Raw genomic sequence first — 23,953 nt, forward strand, 5'->3', positions numbered from 1 at the left:
AAATCTTTAAATAAATTCACGTCCAACTTTGCACGGAAACCAAAAAAAAATATATATACGCTCAACCACAAGACAAATGTAACATATGTATATGCACCAAACGTAACCAAACAGACTTAATAAAATGTAAGCAATAAACAAACAAATTTTCTTTTAAACTTCTGTATATAGGGGCTGAGACTCACACTCCGCCGGAACCCAAACACGGCTCCTATAATATCTACGCCTGTACCGCTGCCCTACGCCACAATCCTGCTATATTTGTTCGCTGCTACATTTATCGCCTTGACGGCGATGAACGACAGCCAACAAATTAAATGGTTGCTTCTTGACACCCAATTCTGTTTTGGGCACCATCTGCTCTGGCTCACCGTGCGTAGCGGTGCATCGCAGGCGACTTTCCTAGTCATCCTGGGCCACCGGTACTCTACGTCCACCAGGCAAACACGATGACACCACGGCGACCGTGCACAAACGAATTGACGCAAGAATTACAACAAAAACACTGAAACGAAATAACAAAAAAAAAACGCGCATTGGAATCCCCCCATAGTACCCATTGCCTAGCGTCGTTCCAAATGGCAGTCGCAAACGAAGGGCTCATACTCGCACCTTCGTGACTTACTGTCCATGTCACACACGCTTGCAGTTGGTGCTATGAGGGATTCCGTCCCTACCATACCGATCGTCGGCCCCTAGCCATCGGCTTAATTTTTTTTTTTCCTATCTAAATTCTCCGCCTGCGTACGGCGGCTGCCTAGACTCCTCCCCAAAAGTGGTACAGGGCCCTAAACAACTCCACCTACTCCTTGGCATTAAAAATTCAAACATCCAAAATTGGGCGCCATATTGTTACGACTACGCTTTTCCTCTTGGGCAACGCCGGCTGGCTCATCGGAATTCTCCTTGGGTGTGTGGTTCCAACCCTATGCCCGCGTGAGTCGTACAATAACCGATAACACGGTTCCTCCATCGATAAACAAAATGCCATCACTACAATAAATTCGACGCGCAATATACAAAACCGAATTCAAAACGTAAACAAACCAAAAAAACTAACATAAACTAAAAGAAACGTACTGCGACAAGAAAACAAATAAACGGATAACTCCCTCAAGCCATCCGTACGAATACGGGTGACTGTAAAAGGAGATAATATACGTGCGGACGGACAGGGATTGGAGGCATCGGACAACTGTATGGGATTTAGCTGTTGTTATCCCAGGCGTACCCTCCCTGCCTGTATCCAAAGCCAAAATGTTTCTTGGATACCCTATCTTTGGACCGTGCTTGGGCTATTCCATGGCACAGGTGAGTCTCCCGCCCCTACTGATGCTGCTTTAATGCATCATCACCAACGGTGCGACCATTAAAATTAACAATTAATTTTCAGTTTATGTGGCTACAAACATACATATATTTCAGTGTGATTGAGTGTGAGTGAAAACAATGTAAATATGGAACAATAATAATTTATATAAAAACAAAATAAAGAAGGCTTGCCAACGGCCAATGCGGTTCTTTATGTGCGCCAACATGCAAGTATGCTTATGGCAAATAAATATGTATATAGATATATGTGTATGTGTATGAGAAAAATATGCGCGGTACAAAAATTTATAGAAAAATGTCCAACCAAATCCTAACGAGAGCTCTCGACGGTCATGGGCGCAATAGAAATATAAGACTAATATAAAACACTGCGCGCTACTGCAATTGGCAATCTTCGTACAATATAAGTGTATAAGAGTGTGAATTTTTTATTAATTAAATAGAGCGCCAAGCTCTGTCTAGGTGCCACTTTCTGCCTCGTTTTGGTTTTAATGGTCTATGTATATATATTTTGTTTTATCTTCTTTTTTTTTCTTTTGCAGAAACTTCAATGGGGCGGCGTGTGGGACCCTGCAGGCGCAGCCCATACAAACGACACGACGTAAGGCGCGCGGGATCTCTGCCTGATGTCGCTGCTCAACCGCGAACAATAGGCACGGCGCGTGGCCAAGGAACGGACTCACCGGCTTGTCTATCCTCCGCTGCTGATGGCGCAGACGGACGTGTCTGCTGTTGCGTTGTGGTGGCGCCGCTATTGCTGCTGCCACTTCTTGGGTGGGCGCCTTTGCTCCGGCTGCCACTGTCGTTGCTGCTGCTGCCGTTGAAAACGCTGGTGCTGGATCTGCTGCTGTCGTTGTTGCTCCTGCTACGATGCGGCTCGTGCTGCTACTTATGACGGCCGCTGCAGCTGCTGTGTATGGTTCCACCGCTGTCCGAAAACTTGGCGATATGCCGGAAAATCTATATGCCAAGGAACAAAAGGCATTTAAGCACTGGTCGGCACATTTAAGTGGATATACAGGTATGTATACATCGGCATTAGTTCTGCCTTGCATCTATATCCTTATGCTCACCTTCGAACGGCTTCTGGTTCTTCCTTTCCTTTTTCAGGTTTCAGCACGGCCTCCAGTTCACCAAAAGAAAACACTGCCTCGTGGGTCTGCACCGTCGCCCCAAAAACAGGAATGGCGTGTTGCGGCTTGCCTTTTATAGGCCGGATGTCGTATGCCTGCGGATTTTTACGTCCTTGCGCATCCGTTCATCACGGCCTTGACGTTTCCCCACTTTGAGGTGCCATCGGGACACAACCCTGCGCCTGCGTGGCTGCAGTTGCCACCATGGTGCCTCGCTCGGTACCGCTAGATGGCGCTGCAGTACCTTTATAAATTCTTGGCGCCTTCCGTAGCGCTGCCACCTTTTATTCTTCGTGACCAGCCCGATGCAACAATATATGGGTATTCCTGCCACGTCTTAGAAATACCTCTCTGTAACTCCTAGATAAAAAACATAATTTCTATAAAATATGTACGTACACACATGCAATTAGAGCCTAATACTCAGACTCTACCTCCCGAAAAAGTACACAAACCCTACAAGCCCACGTCTTCCAATTTGTCCACTCTAGTTACCCATCACTGAAAGAAATCGTATATATGTATGTACATATATACATATGTTTTTGGTGTGAATTGGTAACACATAAATTGAAGATTACAATTTTATTTCCCTATTTGTAAATTGTTGTGTAGCTTTGTACAATTTCGTATGATATTAGTTTTACTATGTGCATGATACATATGTTCCAAGTTATAATTACATTGGGTTCTACATATTTAATTATTTCTGTTGCGGATACTGGCACAATATTGTAATCTGGGGTTCTGCGGCTGGCTCTGTCAGCAACACATAAATTGTTTCTTTCTTTGTTTTCTTGGTTAAATACATACTTTCTTTTCGTTCTCGAAATAAGACTGTGTTCTGGTGTAGTCTAATTGATAGCCGTTCTGGTCTAGGTAAAGTTATATGAGTTAACTAGCAGGTCTTGCCCGTCTTTGCTGAGCTTAATACAATGTGATTATAATTATAAGTTTATTTACTATATGATATTCTTCTTTCGACGCTCTATAAAGTTTTTTAAAGAGTTCATTTTCCAAATAGCAAATATAGTACAATAAGTACTATGTATGGTTATACGTACATACATACATATGTACATACATATCTTCGTTACGCACCGGGCGGAATGCCAGTCCTGACAACTGTGTGCTTCCTCAGCACGTTGTACGCACGGTTGAGTTATCCCCGAAAAGTCCAACGCGGGACATTTAATTTTGATTTATAAATCGGGACGTCCCGCCAAAATTGGAGCGTTCGGTAACGCTGATATGTATGTACATACATTTAAATTTTTCATACATATGTATTAAATTTTTTAATTCAACACTAATTTGTGTCTTCAATTCCAAATATGATTGTTGTGAATGTAAAAGGTGTGTTTCTGCTTTTGTAAATCGCATGAATAAACTCACAAAATAGGCTTAACGATAAATGACTCTTAGATTTGTTCAGAGTATATTTGTAGCGTTGTTAGCTAACACTAAAACGGCAAGTCGCTGTAAATATGCGATCAGCTGAGATGCTAGAGATGGGCATGTGTCGGATGCTCTATGTGTTAGAGCATCAAAACTATCGATAGTTGAATCCGTCGATACAATCAATAATTCCATCGAAGTTTGAATGCAATTAACAGAAAATTTAAATAATAACATCTTATAATTTATTGAGATCAATTAGAACAAATCATATACAAACATACATATGTACATCTGCCCGCAACGTGAAGAAGAATATGCGTAGGTCCGCTTTCGGTTTCTGCTTTACTATCGCTTACGCAGTCGTTGGCTAGAGACGGTAACTGTAAACTTTTGACATTTTGCCTTTGAAATTAACAGGCGTAAATGATCAAAACGAAAGAAGAAGCGCGAGCCAATGACTTGTAGTTTTTGTTGTTTTTAGTTTTAAAAATTTGATTTAAAACCATATAACATTATTTATTACAATCAAACAACAGTGCTCGATTGTCCAATGTATACATACAAACGAATGTACATACATGCTATATATGTACGTACACAGGCATACATACATACATATGTGTGTACATATGCATTAATTTAAAGTTGATCGATGCAGAAATTCAGAATTTTCAAACAAACTTTGGAGCTCGTTTTCCCCCCTTTGGAGCTTGAATTTTTCAAAATCTTCTTAGTGGGCACCTTCACTATGATAGGATCCTTGAGCCCAAATTTCAGGTTCATAGCTCTTGCCGTTTGGGCTGTGGGCTGTTGACGCGGTTTCCTTTTGTGCCCCATTTTTTTTACAGGTAAACTCCCATATTTTAGTCCCCAAAAAACCAAGTATACAGTTTTTCTTGGAATTTTTCTGAGAGTATACAAACTAAGTTTGAAGTTAACCAGATGAAAATTGTAGATTTTTCATACAAACGTTGGAGCCTGTATTCCCCCCTTTGGAGCTCGAATTTTCCAAAATCCTTCCTTAGTGGGCACACTATGAAAGGATACTTGAGTCCATATTTCAGCTTCCTAGCTTTTACCGTTTGGGCTGTACGTTGATGACCAATCAGTCAGTCAGGACAAACTGTTTTATATATATAGAGATAAGTTGGGGATCAGTTGGTATGTGCAATATGATTAAGGCTTTCTTTGTGATCAATCGAAGTGGATGTTTTGATTATACTATGTAGTGTGTATTGAAGAAATGACATAACATTTGTTGGTATTGATGCTGTTTATTTGAATTAAATTGATTAAAGCGAGCAATAGCATAATTGTGCGCTAGGGACCTGTGGCATATGAAGCTTGTTAGTTACCTTGTAGCTATGTCCGTCTGTCGGTTCGTCCGTCCGTCTGTCTGTCCGTCTGTTTGTCTGTATGAATGCAAGGATCTCAGAAAGTATAAGAGCTAGAATAACCGAACTTGGTATCCAAATTCTCCCAAGTCCGAGATTGTGTTTTTTTTCTGATGCACCCTCCTCACTCTCCCGCTATTCCTGTTTTTTCCATAAGTAACCGTATTTAACCGTATATTCTTTGAACTTTGAAATGTTAAAATATGGCAATTACGTCCATTTTCTAAATAAGTCTCCGTATGCCAAGATTCATCATGATAGGTCAACTCTGAAGAAAGTTATAGCCATAAATAAAATCTCTGCCCATGCTCTGCAGCTCTGCCCGTAGCTGTTGTTGTTGCTGCTTTGGTTCAACTTTGTGCTGCATATGTACATACACGCAGAGACACGATTCTGATGGAAATGTATGATGTTGAAACTGTACATAAACATGTCTTCACTTTTGTATGTATTTGTATTTAATTTAATTAATTCATTTAATTTTTTTTAATTTGTTAAACATTTTTTTTAAATAATTAAACATTTTTTTTTAAATTTTTTTTCTTTTTTTTTTTTGGAGGTACAGGGTATGTGAGCTCGCTCGACTTTAGCATTACCTTCTTGTTATGCCAATATTTGTTCTAAGTTTTTGTGTGGTTTGAAAGGAGTTTCCAGTTGTCCCTTCTGTAGAAGTCCCTTGCTATATCTGGTGTCGACTTCATATTCCAATATTTTGTATACGTAGCTGGCTGTTTCTGAAGAAGTATGGTTCACTTCTTCTCTATGGATCAACTTCTCGTTAGTGCATTAGATTAACTCCATGAATTCGGCCTAATTTGGTATGTTCTTGACCAAAATTTGACTTTTGGCTATTTTAGTCTTGTTTGTGTGGCTTTTTAGGCGAATACGCAGAAAATGTTTATTTCGGAATTTCCCCCTCTCCCCTATAATTAGTGATTTTCCATAACTTTTTGGAATCAAATTTGGTAATTATATCCTGTGATGTCCGTATGCCAAGTTTTATCATGATAGGTCGATTTGAAAGGAAGTTTTAGCCATAAATATAATCTCTTCTAGCGCTGCCCGAAGCTGTGGTTGTTGCTGCTGCTTTGACTCAACTCTGTACTGCACACATGCTAACACACAGGCACAATTTCACGCACAAACTCACATAGACACAATTCCTATGTGTTCAAAAATTTGTTTGTAAAATTACAGTTTCGTTACTTTTTTTCAATCTTCTGAATTGTTTTAAATTTATATAATTTATCTACACATATGTACAAAGTATGTATGTCAAAGTTGGGATACCCGACTTTATCTTCCCCACTTGTTGGTACAGTGTATTGACCCATTGTACGACCGTATCATTTTGTTTTGATAAAATATTCCAAATACTAGCTTGAAATAATTCAGTAAAAATTACAGTCTTTGAAAATAAATTATTTATCATTTATTTTGGGATTTAATTTGATTTATAAGCTAAATTACACAACTTTTGCGCTATAATTGGCGTTTCACATAGGCGTTAAGCTAACCCAATTAGACTAAGTTATATTTTGATATCGTTTGTTGTTGATTTTTGTTACCTACTTTTCAGTTACGTTTTTTTTACAAGGAAAAATTCATTTATTTATGAAAACAGCTGTTTTTTTTTTAAATCATTGAGAGCATTATTGGAAATCGCACATTACGCATTATCTTGTTTACAAGCGTTTAAATTTACATTTGTTGTGGAATTAATTGCATTAAGATATCTGCACGTGGCGCATTTTGTGACAATTAGACTTCTTTGGTTTTTATTTACAAAAGCATAACATCTAGTAAACTACATAAATATACATATATATGTACTACGAGTATGTGTATTATATGATTACCTACAATACTTGTATGATATAATTACAGACACATGCAACTCCCATTTTGCATGATACATGAGCTCGACGTTCGAGCTCGCACTCATCAAATATTATCATTAGGGAGCTAACAAATAAATAGACCCGACTTCTCATGTTCTTCTCAAAGTTGACAACCATTTTAACAAATAGACATCCTCAATTTCGTCATCTGCCTACTAATAGCCTGATTCCACCGGTTCATTCACTGTGCAATATGCTAGTGGAAATAGTCATTGGAAATGTTACACGAAAACATAAACACGATAAATTCAGGAGACACTTGGGTCCTTAGTGGTGCCGCAATTCACGAGATCCCCTAGTTTCAAGAGTTGTTTTAAAGGTATTTTAATATTGAATATACAGTATCGGAGCTCGGCAGGTAGTGCCCTAGGGGCATTTTCTACAGTACTCAGCTCCATTTGGGGTTACTTCGCCTTATCCGTTTCTCGTTGCCGACAGTACCCTGGTGAGCTGTAATGCCAAGTACACATATTGCCTCCTTGCTACTCATAGATAATATGATGTCCGAGCACATACATTTTATCCCAAATAGGTCGCTTGGAACTGAAGCTTTTATGTTTGCTCTTCTTTAAACTTGAAATACCAGTGATAGATGCAAATAAAACCGCTTAATATAACAATTAAATAACCCGTTTTTTCCATCTAGTACATACATATATGATGTAATTTACATTTAAATGTAAGCTGTCCAGTGGAACCGGCATCTTCTGATGCTTATTGATTATAAGAATCAATATGTAAGTGTTGTCCACTTTAAATGCACTCTACATTAAAATTGAGTTTAACTTCTTGTCCAATGAATTAACTAATCACTCAAAAAATAAGATGAGAAGACGGGCCATAAAGAAACACGTTTCGACTGAGTAATACAGATGGGGAAGGAGTGGGAAGTATTTTAAAACGCGTTCAAGGAATGAAAAATATCACCGACGCCCACTGGTCGTCAGCTGCGAAATCAGTGCCAAGCGAAGGGGTTGTGTGCTGACTACTTGCGTTTTTCGAATCGTTGGGTTAACGACGCAATGTTAGAGGTCTTAACCGTTGGCGGTGTTGGGGCCGCCGATGTCGAGGGAGCTGAGGGGGATCTCTTAGACAGCCCGCTACTGAACGATGGCTTGGCCGAGAGCGGCTTAGGTTTTTGTATTGTGGCTGAGGGCGTGGCTGTTGCATTGGGCAGTGGTTTTGTTGCTACTTTTGTAATGGATTTAGGCCGCGTGGCACCACTCCGCGCAGGTTGATCAATAGACGTTGATGCTGCGGTTGCTATTGGCGTCTTGCTGACACCGCTACTCAACGGCGGTGGTTTGAAGCTTGAGAACGCTCTGGATGGTGATATGTCAGAGCGCGTGGGTGCCACTCGTGCCACCGGGGCATTAAGCGGCGCTGGACGCAGATATGTAGGCGTGACAGCGGGCGCCGCTGCCGTAGTGGTTGTCTTTTCCTCTCCGCCGCTACCCGCAGGTTTAGGTGGCGCCGGTCGCGTTGGGCTGCGTGGCGCCTCATTCGTCGAATTGGGCTTGTTCAGAGCTGTTCCAGAGTAAATGGAGTCGCCATTGATCTTTTCAAATTCATTGACAATCTCGCCCAATAGTCCCATATCGCTAGAGCTATTGCAGACTACGCTGACCAGATCACTGCGCTTAAGCGTCTGCGCCGCCGGCGGTATTTCATCGATTACCGAGTAGATGTCATCGTTTGAGGCACGCGTGTCTCCTTGCGTAAGTACAGTCTCTACTACCTCGCAATCATCGTAGGTATTTTCTACAGTGCTTTTGGCAGTAGCTACGGGCAGTTGATAGCCCGACGAGGTGGTAGAATTGGTCTTCTTTATTACGGGTGGGGGTCGTGGCGGCGGCGATTTCGGTCGCAATGCATTGCCGCTATTGACAATATTACTCTTGGGGCGCGAAGCACCCTGAGGCGATCTCATGGAGCCAAATGTTTGGATTTGGGCCTTCTTCGTTGGCGAGCGCATGGATTGCGTGCGCTTAACTAAATTCTTTGTTTCGTCTTCACGTGGCGTCGTTTCAGAGTCCGAGTTTGAAGATTCTGCATTCACAGGTGTTGCCACCGGCATAGGAGCTGATATTTCTAGCGTTCGAAGGCGTTCGCGATCAATATAGGTCTTCTCCTTAAGTGGTGGCTTCTCATCCTTCTTGAGAAATGATGCAAAGCGGCGGATAGTTCCGTCTCGTTTGATATTAAGCTTGGGATCCGTGTGAAGCGGGACTGGTGGCGGTGGTGCTGCCTTCTGTGTACCACTAGGTGTTGGGGATAACTCGTCGGGGCTTTTCTTCAGCGGCACCATAGTTAGCGTCGATGAGTCCAGCACTGGCTGAGAGATAATGGGCCGCGCTGTAGAACCAGGATTGGGTGGCGGCAGTGCCGGCGCCTGTATGGACGTCAACGTAGATGGTGCCGCTGGTCGCGCTGGCGCCTTCCTGGGCAAGGTGTTTCTTGCCTCCTGCTCGGATCCCTTATGTGGGGGGGTCGGTGGCGGTGGCGCTGCTCGCTGCGGAACCCCATTGTTGTCCTGCTGTAAAGTGGGTTGCACAAACGCTACATTTGGGGCGTTGTAATTGCTGGCCGGAGAGCTTGTGTTGTTCAAAGGACGCAGCGTAAAGCCCTTAAATTTGCCAAACATTCCGTTTCCAGCGGATGCATTGGCATCTGTGGAGTCGCTGGGTGACTTCAGCAGCGCTGAGTTCATGTCATCTGTGCTGCTAGGTGTAGACTTGGGCAGTCCAGAACCCGTAGGTGGCCCAGCGCCATTTTGGGGAGGACGCGTGGGTGCTTGTTTACTACAGCTAGCCACTTTAAAACTGTAATGAACAAAAGGTGGATTAGTACGGATGGTTTTGGAGTTGGAGGCGTTTTAGGAAAAGTGTGTTGTGTGACATACCAGTAACCAGTAACCACAGGGTAACAAAAGAACCACAACGATAAGCGAGTGCATTGCTAAAAGCTACATAAAAGACGTGTCATGCTGAACATACATACATACATATGTACATATGTATGTGTACATAGTATATACATACATACCAAAACCATTGTTATATAAGATGATTACATTTATTGAAATAGTAAAGCGGAATTAAATTAAAAAATTAACACAAGTACGAACACATACGAATACATACAGATTAATGAAAATACAGAACACATAACGATTGAGTAATAATAAAAATATGGCAATGGGACAATACGAGATGAACAGCTGATGGCACTTGTTAGTTCCATTTAATTTACGAATTTACGAAGCAGCTGTACATACAGAGGTATTTCAATATGTCAGCATCCAAAAAAGTATTGTTGCCTAGGGATTAAAAGGGCCCAAAAGTTTGGTCACTGTGGGTTAAGCCGTAGATGGTATATACATATGTATGTATGTGTCTCGTTATGCTGGCTAACATATTATACTATATTTACTTTCTTCTGCTTGTTACATACAGTTGCACAAACCTAGCGTACCATCGGGGTAAAGGGTATAACAGCAGCAGATTTCACAAAGTTTGTGTAGGGTGATGCGAGTTCATATCGTAAGTAATATAAACAACGTTAACAAAACTATTCTTCGTTTTGTTCATATCGCATTTTATATAATTTAACTAATGTCTTATTATTAAGCATATACATATGTACCTATAGTATTTGCTGTCCATTATCTTAGATTCGCTCGTGTTATTTTCTTGAGGGTACTGGACTTAAGTCTGAAGCGAACAGTTATAGAAATGCTTATGTATGTACATGTATCGCTTAATTTCTGCATACATTTTGAAATCGCAGGGGAAGTTTTTCAATTAAGAACGAAGGCTATGACTAGAGTAGGCTAAGCATAAAAAGGCCATGAATTTAGATACAAATTATCAATTGATACTTTAGCAAAACTATCAAGTGCCATCACATACATATGTAAGTATGTGTACGAGTATGTACCAAAAATAAATGCAATATCTAGGGCAGCCACCGACTAAAGCCAACCACAGCAAATCTGTTGAAGCACAGCACTTCTTTTCAAGCACAGCGGCAGCTCGCTCATGCATTTGCACTATGTATTTTCTTTGTTATTGTTTTGTTTTTTGCAGCACCTCTCAATGTCACTTTGTATGTATTCCGCGCCTTCTGTTAGCGCATAAGGATTTGTAGTGGCATGCAAACGTGGAGCCGTTATGTCCAGCTTTCGCCTCAGTGTGCTGTTGTTGTTAGTGTTGGGGTGTTTGTTAAGTGCTACATTGTTGTTGCTGTTGTTGTTGGTGTTGTTGTTGGTGTTGTTGTTGGTGTTGTTGTTGGTGTTGTTGTTGGTGTTGTTGTTGGTGTTGTTGTTGGTGTTAGGTGTATGTGCAATTGGCGTGGGTGCCGCCACATAAATGTGGGCTGGCGGCGACAACTTGCGCCTGGAGTGGGGGCTGGGCAAGGTGCTTGGCACCTTTATGTGGACCTCGTAGTTGCTTCGACTCTTCGGTATAGCCGGCTTGGAACAGCCGGTGGACAGTTGCTGGCTAGATTTGAAGCGTGGCAGTGTGGCGTGTATGTTAGTAATTGTGGCGGTGGCTGTTGCCGTGTTAATGTGTGAGTTAGCAGTGTTAGACTTTGGACAAGACTCGGAACTCAGAGTGGGTGAACTAGCAGTGTGAGTAGAGGAGGGAAAGGGGAGAGCCTTCGGAGCCCATGCACTGCTACTGCTACTGCTGTTGCTGCTAGACGTAGACGACGATACATACATGTTCTCGGAAAACTTTCCACCGGCTAGGTACTTCGTTTCCCGGCACCGGTACAACAAAACGCACACAAACAGCATCGGTACGACAACGAAGAATAGAATGTACAGGAAATGCTGGAAGATTTTGTTGGCTGAAAGAGAGAAAAGCGAGTTAAAATATTGAAAATGGTCTACGAAGGATGTTAGAAGTTGCTCGTGAAACATGAACAAATGTTCCGTTTTTGAATGACATCGAAGTTTGTCACTTTGACTTACCAGTAGGATCTGTGGCTGGACCGCTGTCTACAGAGCCACCAGGGCCGGGGCGCGTGCATGCCTCGCCAGCAAATCCAATGTCGCAGTGGCAATGGGCACGACTATTGCACTTTCCTTTGCCATTGCAATCATCCGGGCAACGGGCACCCATGCCCAGCTTCCGCACCTCTTCCACGGGCAAGCACTGTTGATGGACACACATGCTGTCGTCGCCGCACTTGGCGCCATTAGGTGTCAGGCCGGGATCGGTGCTCTGCAGCCCCAAATCCACTAGGGCGGTGCGGCAAGCTACGATCTTGCGATCGTGGCTGACATAAGAGTGTGATAAAACGGCTGCCGATTCCATACCAAATTCCAGTCGCTCATTTAAATGGATGCAGTGGAGCATGCCGCATTTAACATTTGTATCCTTGCACTTTACAAATGTCTTGTTCAACCGATTGTACCCGCAGTTACCCATCCGTGAACCATCGGTATTTTTGTAGTAGCAATGCTCGGAATTGTCGCCGGTGGGTCCCCACAGTATGCGGCACTGATTCGCATGAGAGCGACAATTGCCCTTAAAGCAATATGCCTGCCCTCCGTCGCACGGTTCCGTGTCACGGCGATAGACATCTGCAGGACAGTACTCTGATTCACCCGTGCAGTACTCTGGTAGATCACATTCATTCTCAGCCTCGCGGCATTCTGCTCCGGCCACTTTGGGCCGGCAAGTGTTCAAATCGCAGCACTCTCCTGTGGCGCACGAAGCGTTGGCGTGTAGCATGCAGGTGTGGGCATTGCAGCAGGTATTCTCGCAATGGTTGGGCATACCGCAATCACACTGCTCCCCAGGCTCAACAAACCCGTTGCCGCACTGTGGAGAGTCGAACAGTTTTGCGGGTTTGTTTCGCAGACAATAATTCATGCCACGTGAAAACGCAATGGTCAGCTGGTCGATGCTGCAGCTACTCCAGTGTACTGGCACTACCGCCGTGCTCGAGGCGGACATGATGCACTTCTCGTCCTGGCACTTGCATTCTGATGAATCATGCTCCATCCCAAAGTTGTGGCCCATCTCATGTGCCATGGTCGTCGCCACTACCGCCAAAATTTGGCTATGTTGCATAGAAACCCCACCCGAGTATTCGTACGTGCAGATGGGTCCCTTCAGAGCCTTTCCGACCACTCCGCCAGCAAAGACCTCCTTTGTCAAAAGTTGTGCGTTATCATTAGGATGGTCTAACACAAGTTTAGTGCTGCGATAGTTGAGGAAATTGCGCAGGGTCACATCGCCATCGCTGGAGAACTCAATCTCATTCGATTCATTCCAGATAACCACACCGACGAGCGCCACAAATATGTTCAAAGGCACGTACAGCTGGGAAGGTGAGAAAAATTAATATAGGTTTCGATAGGAGTATCAGTTAAAGTATGAAAGTATTTCAATATCTAAATATCAGGAAGAAGTTTTTGCCAAAAAATTAAGTAATATATCTGCTAGTGAAAATATTTACTATGTTTGTATTAAACAGTTATGTACTTTTCTTAATGTTGGCAATTTCTATGGTGTGGAATTAGAAAATCCACCGAAGTCGGGGGCGCCCTATTAAGAATTCTTAATTCACATTGTTTAATGTTAAATTAAATTAAAATGTTGTTTCGTATTGGGCTATTTTTAAATTCTTCACTGAAAAGTGCAAGTTACAGGTTGTACCACCCGGAGGAAAGAATCGTAGACCATTTCTCAATATTTATATATTACGTAAAGAGTTTATGTAGCTGTGGGATTGTGGAAAGTTTGGAAACCCTCGTGGTTGTGACAAGGATCGTTCAGAGGATAAAAATGCATTAAACTCAATTCTGTTATTGTTGTTTTTATTTCAAAAATCTGACTGAAAGTTCTGATCAGTGCAACCAATCAAAAATACAAAGAGCCTAAATCTAAGGTTATATTTATACCCTGTACCCAAAGGATAAAAAGGTATATTAGTTTTGTGCGAGAGTGTACATGTAACACACAGAAGAATTGGCAGACCCCACAAAGTATATATATTATTGTTCAGGGTGACAAGGAAAGTCGATACAGCCATGTCTGTCTGTATGAACGCAAGGATCTCAGAAAGTATAGGAGCTAGAATAACCAAACTTGGTATGTAGATTCTCCTAAGCCCGAGAAAGGGTAAGTTTGATCATTTTTCCGATAGTCCCGCCCCACTCCCTCTTTGTTCGCGATTTTCTCTAACTCACTCAATTCTTGGAATTGAACTAAAATTTGGTAGTCACATCCAGTTAGTGATTAAGTTTCATTGTGATAGATCAATTAGAAAGAAAGTTATAGCCATAAATTAATCCATAAATTAATAATCTGACCCAGCTCCGCAGCTGTTGTTGATGATGTTTGTTGACATAATTTTGTACCTCACACACATTAATTAATTTAAAATTCACATTTTTTTCTTATCTTTGGGAGTGTGTACAGAATATTTAAGAGTTGAGCCCGCTCGACTCTAGCATTCCTTTCTTGTTATTGAATGAAATTAATGAATGTTTTTGAATTGGTAGGAAAGCGTTCGGTGAGGTGAGCTCTTACTACTTACGGCATTTACAATGTTGGCCAATTCCTTGCAGTACTGATGAACTTTTTTGGTATTCTCGCCAAAGTGTTTGTACACCTTGTTGTCCACCACAATAACAAGCTCCACATATGAGGAGTATTTGTTGGCATTGTAGGGACCACGTATCAACTGATTGTCATCTGCATGTCGCTTTCGCTGAAATTAATGGAGTCCTTAAAAAGGGCTGAACTTTCTAATCTAGCTGGACTTACCCGCAACATGCGTCCAAACTTAAAACCATTCAAGCCATTCGTTTTGGACTTTGTTATGTCCGATTCATTATGGCCATGCGCCTCCGCGTTATCACCCGCCCCACAGGTTCTGTTTTGTGCGCGCATGTCAGCGTGTCTGGAAATCAGTCACACGTAAATATATAGTACAAGTATAGCATTTCACGGAAGCGCAACCTCTAATAAATAAATTTCGAGGACAGTACGTGTATGTGGAGCACAAGCTGTTAATGCCAATCTACACGTATATGGCTTTTTGTGAGGACTTAATGGAATGGCTCCGATAATAATCAAATATTGAAACAACACCAAACACGGAAGCATTTTATAGAATTGTTCAGTTCTGTATATTGTACATATTTTGAGCAGGTCTATTTGATTTTTATGTATCATACCTAAGTAGATAATGTGCATCCTGCAAGCGTCCGCTGCTCTCCTCGTTCGGATGTATAAAGTATGAGTGTGTGCCATCGGACACGAAGCCGCTGAGCCTGCCTCCGCAAGTTGAGAGAGCCACCTTCGAGTCCGGATGCCCACGTATATAGCCCTATATTTGTATAAATGGATATGGAAGGTGCCGTTAGTTGTGCATCGGGAAAGTGCGAACAGTCGACTCACCTGATAAAGACATAAATCAATTTCAGTCTTTGTGAAATTGCTTATCACTTGCTTATAGCCACCACCTGTTGCATTCTGATAGCGCAGGAAATGTTCTGCCGGCAGTAAGTCGTCATTGCGCTGAAGCTCGATTTGAATGCGTTGACCCTCGTGCGTGTAGGTCAAGGTTATGTGCGGCGTGTGGAGGCCATCCTGGAGATAGTTGAGAGGCAAGAATGGGAAGGCGTATTAAAAAATCAGTAATGAGCAACTTTAATATATGTTCAGAACAACTTGCTGCACCGGCTACGACAACTAACAAAACTATTGTGTGGTGAACACTTATCATCATCAGGGTCGCTACAACACTAAATTTTGAACCAACCATTGATCAGCTGCCTCACCGCTAAAATTCATTAAAAAGGGAGCCTTGGGCTCATATATTCCCACTCCCGTAATCCTGTGGTACGGCGGAAGGTCACGCCTGTTTTTATACAAATACGATGGCCTTCAACATAGCAAATTATTCTAATGAGAATGTCGTACACACAATAAACTTAACGCCCCAAATGGTAAACAAAGTTGTTACAAATTAAGACTCTGATATTATTATTACAAAATACCGTTATAATACCAAATAGCTGTAAAATAAAGTAAACACCACTTTTGGAAGAAGAATTTTCTGGTAGTTGTAGTCCCATCTGTATATGGAAACGTACCGACTTCCAGTAACAATTTTATGACATTTGCGTCTAAATTGACATTTTGTTTTTATACCCTGTATCCGTAGGGTAAAAAGGGTATATTAGGTTTGTGCAAAGTATGTAACATACAGAAGGAAGCATCTCCGACCCCATAAAGTATATATATTCTTGATCAGCATGACGAGAGAAATCGATCTAGACATGTCCGTCCGTCTGTCCGCCCGTCTGGATGAACGCGAGGATCTCAGAAACTATAAAAGCTAGAATAACCAAAGTTGGCATCCAGATTCTCCTAGGTCCGAGTAAGGACGAGTTTATTTTATTTTTTGGAATTTTCCCCCCCTTCCCCCGCTACAGAATTTCGTCAATTGCGTCAACATTTCAAATGCTACCTAAACCAAACTTTGCCTACATAATTTATAAGTAATTATCTACTTTTGTTTAAAATTTTATTCAATTCGGTCAATTCTAAGAAAGGTTATTAGCAAAACAAATTCTCGCCAGTACAACCCCCAAACTGCAGCAACAAGTTCGCTCTTCTTCTTCCTCTTTTTGCTGCTGCTATGGGCGCATATAACTCAGTGACGGAAGTTTACCTGGGTACAGGGTATTACACTGTCGGGCTTGCTCGACTGTAGCGTTTTCTCTTGTTATTATTGGTACAAAGTTCAGCATCGGAAAAAGAGGTTAAGAAACTGAAAGCACTAAGTTAGCTTTTATGCTCGATAAATCTATTTCGAAAAATTTAAGTTGCAACGATCATGATGACTTGGATTCGGACGAACATGTGCAAAAGTCATTGAAAGGTGTGAACTTATTTAAAATCGGTAACATTCATTGAAGTGGAATTATATATATATCCTATTTCTAAAGCCACGATTTATTGGCCGATTTAACAGGCAACAACCGGACTGATCGGGAGAACGATGACCAATACAATATAAATGCAATATAAAGGCCAGAACTACCTGAACAGTGGATTTATTACATCGCCCTTCGATACTGATAACTAAAATCATAGCTGCATCACTTTCACAGACAATGTGATACATATCTATTTACTATACTATAGGTATAAAGGGGAGCGTACAGTAAAATATTGAACTTACCACTGCATCCAGAGAGCTCTGTAAACTGCGCCTTGTTTTTCCGTGATGCACTCGGGGATGTATCACAGTGTGCTTTGTAAAATCATAAAGGTCAGGAAAAAAGTCACCGAATTGTGCTACAAAAAAAGGAACAAAATATACTTTCATAAGCTTAAAATGCAATTAAGTTTTGTTATTATAGGCTGAGCCAAAGTTAACAGTTCAATTAATAATTCGAGCTTTACCCAAAGCTTGTATTTATGTAATCCCATAAGTCCAATTCGTTTGGGTCAATGTCAAGTGACTGACAGGTGGAACCAATTCGATTACCCAAATAGTTTCGAGCTTTGTTTGTAAAATTATCTGTATTCATTTTGTAGGGGTTTCGAGATAGGTTGATAAGGTGATATGAATGGAGATGTACAAACTAAACAGCCAATTTCTTTAATAATGATCGATATATTCTACACGTACTTAAAAACACGTTAGGTAAAAAAATGAGTCTGGCTAAAATTAGCAAGTTTGTAAACTACATATAGCATCCATAAAGTATATAGATATGCATATGTATATACATATGAATGTATAAGTAAAGACTCGGACATAAATTTGTTTCGAAAAGGTCGAGATCAGCTGTTGCAGCCGAAAAGGAAAGATTGAATAAAAATAAATGGGGCTGAAGCATAAAATTTAAAAAGCACGCACATGATGGTTGGCAGAAATCTCTGTTCTCCGCCAAATGTCACACGCGTCTGGAACTTATATTTAAATTTTAATTGCGTTTTGATTGTGTCGCTCTGGCGCTAATGAGCTTTTGGTATAAGCTGTGAACTAGAAAATCCTTCAGTTGGTCGATAATGAGAATTTTGAGGCAATATCATGGGAACTGGTCGGGTATCTAAGGGCAGCCAGAAGAAAAAGTTGTGTATAAATTACAACCTACTTACATAGGAATCACACTGGAAGACAATAGAAAAATGTCAGTTCGGATAGACGCTGAGTCTAAAAATGGTTTTTACAGGTTCAACATAACAAGGCGAACATAAATCTGGGTCCCCGAGCATTTATCGCGTTGGACTTTTGTGCCGAGGAGAGTGCCCATGCCAGAACACTTTATAATAAAGCTATAACATAAACGATATGATTTATAGAGTGTTTTTATATTTTTATATCCAAAATTCCTTTCCTATGAACATTATAACATCAAGGTCGTGCCAGCCCGACTGTTAAGTCCCACTGCAGCCTTTACTATATAATGAGCTGACTTTAATAGTTCTTTAAATTGTGGTTTGGCACTATAATAAACTAATAAGCAGAAATTGTTTCCTACTAAGAGTTATTAGTTTTCGTCACGAATGGGGCCCATAGATAACCAAATGGAACATATGTAAGTGAATTTTACGGAAAAATAAGATAAAACAAGAGAGAACGCTACAGTCGAGCAAGCCCGACAGTGTAATACCCTGTACCCAGGTAAACTTCCGTCACTGAGTTATATGCGCCCATAGCAGCAGCAAAAAGAGGAAGAAGAAGAGCGAACTTGTTGCTGCAGTTTGGGGGGGTTGTACTGGTGAGAATTTGTTTTGCTAATAACTTTTCTTAGAATTGACCGAATTGAATAAAATCGAACAACAGTAGACAATTATATATAAATTATGTGTGCAAAGTTTCGTTTAGGTAGCATTTGAAATGTGGACGCTATTGACGAAATTCTGTAGCGGGGGAAGGGGGGGAAAATTTAATAAATAAAATAAACTCGTCCTTACTCGGACCTAGGAGAATCTGGATGCCAACTTTGGTTATTCTAGCTTTTATAGTTTCTGAGATTATTGCGTTCATCCAGACGGACAGACGGACGGACATGTCTAGATCGATTTCTCTCGTCATTTTTCAGGGGGGAAACACCCTGCCTTAGCCCTTGCCCATATGTCAAATTTGGTTAACAGTTAACTTTTGCATATAAGTTGATCGAAAAAGGATGGAAATTCCAATCCTCAAGTAGATCCATCAACATAAAGTTTCTCTTCGATGCACCTTTACGAAAAGATTGATCTCACAAATGTCCATTGAAATACAATTTTATAATGTAATTTTTTTTTATATAATACCACCATAATACAATTTTTCAATTACAAGTTAAAAGTTTCGTTTTGAAATAAAAATATTTGAAATGCGATTCCTAATTGGCCTTATTTTTTACGTGAGTGTGCTATTAACAAATGGTTACATTCAGGAAATATAAACAAAGTTGTGTAAGAAAATAAATATTTAACGTGCAAAAACTATTTACACTCGAAATAAGTTGAGGAAATCACACAGTTTGTTGGTATGTGTGCAGACCTTGGCGTTGCAAGGACACTATAGAATGTTTTGAAAAGTGGAAACTCATTTAAACTAGAACACAAAAACTCACATACGGGTACATACTCAGGCTTGACTCAGACAAGATGTGCAACTTAACAACTGGAAATTATCACACACTGCGTTTGCGAGTAGCTGTATTGGCTGCAAACATATGGCCCGTTATTTGATCTGGGAAAAGGCTAGGCTAGGCTAGGCGTTGTCTAGGCGCCGATGCTAACGCCGGCGCAAGTGTTGATAGATCCGCGACGCTAAAAATAAGAACAGACAGCCTTTTTGACGTTTTGACGAACTCATGCTGCGCACACTTTGATGTTTCCCGTCGAAGATTATGGACGACTGTTATGATGATGAGAATGGATTTGGGCGGGAAAAGGATGCAGGATAAACAGTGCAGTTGTTTTATGTTTTAACTCGCCTATGATTTATTTATTATTATTATTACTTTTTGTTACTTTTTAATACAATTGCGCCCTCATGAGTAACATGAGGGTAAAACTCAATGGGCTATCATTAAAATAACTCCAGGGCGCAGACTGATTCAAATTTATTTTTTAAGCAAGTTCCAACATGCAGCGTGCGTTTAGATGTTTTTGGCGGCCGAGGGTGCACAGAACTCAAGCATCTACACAGTTCGGGTTGAATCGCTAGCTGTCGCAATAAAGTATAAATATTTTCATCCACTTTGCAGTTCAACACCCATCAACAGCAGCTACAAAATTTATTAACAATATATGGAGTCTGCGTATTTAAAAAATTGTAACTTCATATTGAATGGAATGGCACTTGATGAGTAAGAATAGGATTTGAGGCATGCTTCAATTGGATGCGTATTCATTTATATTCCGATAGACATACAGTCGAACTATGCTATAACAAAAACGAATTATTTGAAAGCTTATTTGCTACCTCCGATTCGGCCTTACATATTTCAAATATATCCGCAACTAAAAAATGCTGGCACACACGAAAACTATTTTTAAAGGTTGGTTAAAGGGAGGCTGAACTGTAGAGTTGTATCAGACGTTCTCATAAGTAAACAAATTGAACATCACATTGAAAAAGAAATATTTGTGCCTCACAATCGAGTGCCATTCAATTCATAAATAGAATGTAGGCAATTTTCATTTAAATTCAAGTTCCAAGTATAATAGAAATGAAAATGGCCGAGTGGCGACCTTTCAAGGGGCACGCACATATATTTTTAATCATGGCAAGCGGCGTCAATATTCTTCTTGAAAACTCCAAAATTATGACACTGAGAGAGACCATAATGAAAAAATGCCAAACTCAATTAAAAATGCCTCATTTAGAAAAATGTTTAGCATCGGCATTTAAGCCTGCGACGGCTTTAGGGCGCGTTCATAAAATTTGTAACACTTCGAAAAGTTTCGGGCAGTATAAAAATATTAATAGAATCAACTAACAACTGAGAGGCAGGCATAAATCTGTACCAAAAAGGCCCTGCTTTCCATTTCGGTGCAATAAACAATTCAGTGTTGTCGAAAAGAAACGATTCTGGCGGATGTTGCATGTGGCAAATGCATTACGAATGCACTCACCGATTGCCCATGTCTGTGAATGTGTGCGTGTCTAATTGATAAACAAGACGATGCGATGTGGCATCGGAGGCATGGAACTACTTAATAAGTTTGGAATTCTGTTTCCTTAATTCATAGAATAATTGAAAAGCATTAAATTAATTGTTTTGAACAGCTTTAGCTAAGAATCGGGTCTCAAATATAAACAAGAATGGAATGCTGTCCGTGCAATTACTCGTAAATACCCTCAACCCCATTCAATTCAAAACGGAATGGGATCAAAAAGTGAAGTTTCGGGCGCAGTGCTGAAGTAAAACTGTTCCGCTAATATCGTAACTAGGAGAAATTGGTTCAATCATCTTCATAATTGCATGTTTGTGGAGTAGCTTGTTAATCTTGAGTTGGCAAGTTTGAGGCAGTTTGAAAAGCATTTGTCATGATTTTAACGCTTCAGTTAAGGCACATTTTAATTAATAATTAATTCACTCAGCGCAGGTGAAATTTCAATTTCAAGTTTCCATCTGTATCGGCTTCCAGCTATACAAATACGTTAGATTAGCCATATTTAGATACCCTTCGAGTTCAAGTTCTGTCGGTCTGCGGCTCTGTCGATTCGATGGCACTGCAGTTGCAGGCACTGCGGTTGCCGCAGTAGAACGCTCGCTGAATTTTTTATGAGCATTGCTGACAAAGGTGGCAAAGGTATGCGTCGTGCAGCACGAATCGGAACTTAACCCAAGTCTGCCCCGACAACAGCCACAAAACAAGAAATCATATTGAACATTCAATGGGATCTCGTAACAAAAAAGGACCTTGTTGTTGCAGCGACTCTTTCGATCCGTGTCACAGCATTAATACAATTACCATGCTACTGTTGTTGTTCTAGCTGAGTTCGAGGCAGCAAGAAAGCCCTTAGCCGGCTTAAAAACCACATGAATGGCTCACAATGTGAACTTTCGGGTACTCAAATTATCGGTATGTAGCCCAACTGTATAAGCAGTTGAGTGCCTGAAGTATTTCCCTATGTGTGTGTGTGTGTGTGCCTGTGTTTGGGCAACGATCTACATCTCAAAGTACTACTACCTAACATTTGTGTAATTACTAAGTACTAAATGGGTTAAAAAAATACAATTTAGATAACAAAAAACAAAAATAGCGATAAAGTATTTGACGATCTCCAGATGACATCTCCCAACTATTTAGCCTTCAGCAAGTAGACCAGAGGCCGGGGTAGTATACTGCATGGTTCAAAGATGCAAACTTTAGTGAATAGCACTAAGGTCCGTCTGTTTCACTTTCTATTTCTCTTTGCTATCTGTGATACTACTTGTAGTGCTTTAAATTTGATTCGGATAATGCATTTTGAAAACGAATTTCTTAAATACAAGTAAATCGCGGTACGAATTCTAACAATGTGTTTCAATACCTTTCGATTGACAGTCAATCGTTCGGTGCAGGTAGGGGCATGGTGTTAGTTAAACGATCTTCTGGGTTTTTTCAAACGAATGGCCATACCATACCCTACGACCTTTTCTTATCCACATGAATCTCAAAAGACCCCAAATCACGTGTGGTCCAATATATTATGCAGTTTACTAATTAGGATAGGCATGATAGGGTTCCAGGCTAGCCGCCTTCTTTACTCATTAGAAGGGCATTTAATTAAAATAATGCTCTATAAATAAAGGCACTACTCAGACTGTAAAGTCTATCAACATCTACAAAAATGAAAAATCGCTTGTTTTAGTCTGTAAGACGACAACAAAGAACCGAGCCTAGTACAAGTATACACTTGCTCTCCTCCTTTGGAATATTTTGAGGCGCGTGCGAAATTGGTGCCCAGACTGGTATAATGGTTGTTGTACCATAGTGCCGTGTCCCAAATAGGGCAAAACAAAACACAAAACAGGCATCAGGCTTTGTTTACGCCGTGCAAGTTTTATTTTTCTGGCAAATGCTCTGCCTTCCGGAACCACTTCAGTTGCTTTTGTTGCCTCTGCTCCAGCCACCGCTTGGGGTCGCTTGCCTGTGTTTATTTACTCAACATATGCAAGGAGTCCCTTGCAGTTGCTTTCAATTAGACGTGCTATAAATATCTGAGGGGCACGTTCGCGCCCCATCAGTTTTTTTACTTTCCGTGCCCCTTTATTATTCACTTTTGTGCATTATTTGTCTTTGTTCCAATCCACACTTCATTTGGTGCAATTAATTGCACTCTGCCCGCTTCCATCTGGCTCTAGTCGTTTTAATGCATAAATTATGCTCCCAATCTAACAATTTTTACATACATACATGCATGCATATATACTTATGTATGTATACATATAAATAATTACAAGGCGTTGTGGTGCTTTGGAGGCGTTGGCGTCTTGTTCTTGTTGACAGGCTGCTGCTCGACACCACTACACGGCGCTTCGCTCTTTCAAAATATGTACATATTTATGTTCATATGTATGTGAAAATACATGTACTATGTAAATGTAGGTATATGTACATACATACTATGTATTTATAGGTACAGACAAAAACATAGACAGCCCTGACCTTATTTTAGACTTGCAGGAAGGATATCATCAACTATCAGAACCTGGGTCACTTTTATATCCCGCACCCAATAGGAAGGAGGCGTGGATATGTCATGATACGGCAAAGGTGGCTCAAATCAGTTGTTGATTGTTCGTTCTATGCAATAAAAT

General features: G+C 40.8%; 2 protein-coding genes across 2 annotated transcripts in view; one reads left to right on the plus strand and one right to left on the minus strand.

Moving 5' to 3' along the window:
- Positions 1-2,191: 2,191 nt before the first annotated feature.
- LOC115625383 lies at positions 2,192-2,646 on the plus strand. The gene is made up of 2 exons (XM_030520419.1): positions 2,192-2,353; positions 2,443-2,646. Exons 1-2 carry the CDS (start codon positions 2,203-2,205, stop codon positions 2,619-2,621), a joined length of 330 nt encoding a protein of 109 aa, XP_030376279.1. The 5' UTR covers positions 2,192-2,202; the 3' UTR covers positions 2,622-2,646.
- A 4,023-nt stretch (positions 2,647-6,669) lies between these two features.
- Positions 6,670-23,953, minus strand: part of LOC115625218 (disintegrin and metalloproteinase domain-containing protein 12) — a 40,317-nt gene continuing 23,033 nt past the window's right edge. Inside the window, exons 2-9 of the mRNA XM_030520198.1 lie at positions 17,377-17,492; positions 15,585-15,776; positions 15,362-15,513; positions 14,949-15,084; positions 14,719-14,892; positions 12,140-13,499; positions 11,886-12,015; positions 6,670-9,983 (exon numbers count right to left, since the gene is read on the minus strand). Of these exons, the coding sequence (XP_030376058.1) occupies positions 8,147-9,983; positions 11,886-12,015; positions 12,140-13,499; positions 14,719-14,892; positions 14,949-15,084; positions 15,362-15,513; positions 15,585-15,776; positions 17,377-17,492 (4,097 nt within the window). The 3' untranslated portion in view covers positions 6,670-8,146. The remainder of the gene's footprint in view (positions 9,984-11,885; positions 12,016-12,139; positions 13,500-14,718; positions 14,893-14,948; positions 15,085-15,361; positions 15,514-15,584; positions 15,777-17,376; positions 17,493-23,953) is intronic.

This window comes from Scaptodrosophila lebanonensis, unplaced genomic scaffold (assembly GCF_003285725.1).
Source record: "Scaptodrosophila lebanonensis strain 11010-0011.00,11010-0021.00 unplaced genomic scaffold, SlebRS2 tig00000072-arrow-pilon, whole genome shotgun sequence".
Lineage (NCBI taxonomy): Eukaryota > Metazoa > Arthropoda > Insecta > Diptera > Drosophilidae > Scaptodrosophila > Scaptodrosophila lebanonensis.

Bases quoted from the DNA above. Each gene is read 5' to 3' on its own strand.
- LOC115625383 (XM_030520419.1), top strand. From the start codon at position 2,203: ATGCGGCTCGTGCTGCTACTTATGACGGCCGCTGCAGCTGCTGTGTAT. The intron at 2,354-2,442 runs GTATGTATACAT...TTCCTTTTTCAG, and splicing joins ACATTTAAGTGGATATACAG to GTTTCAGCACGGCCTCCAGT.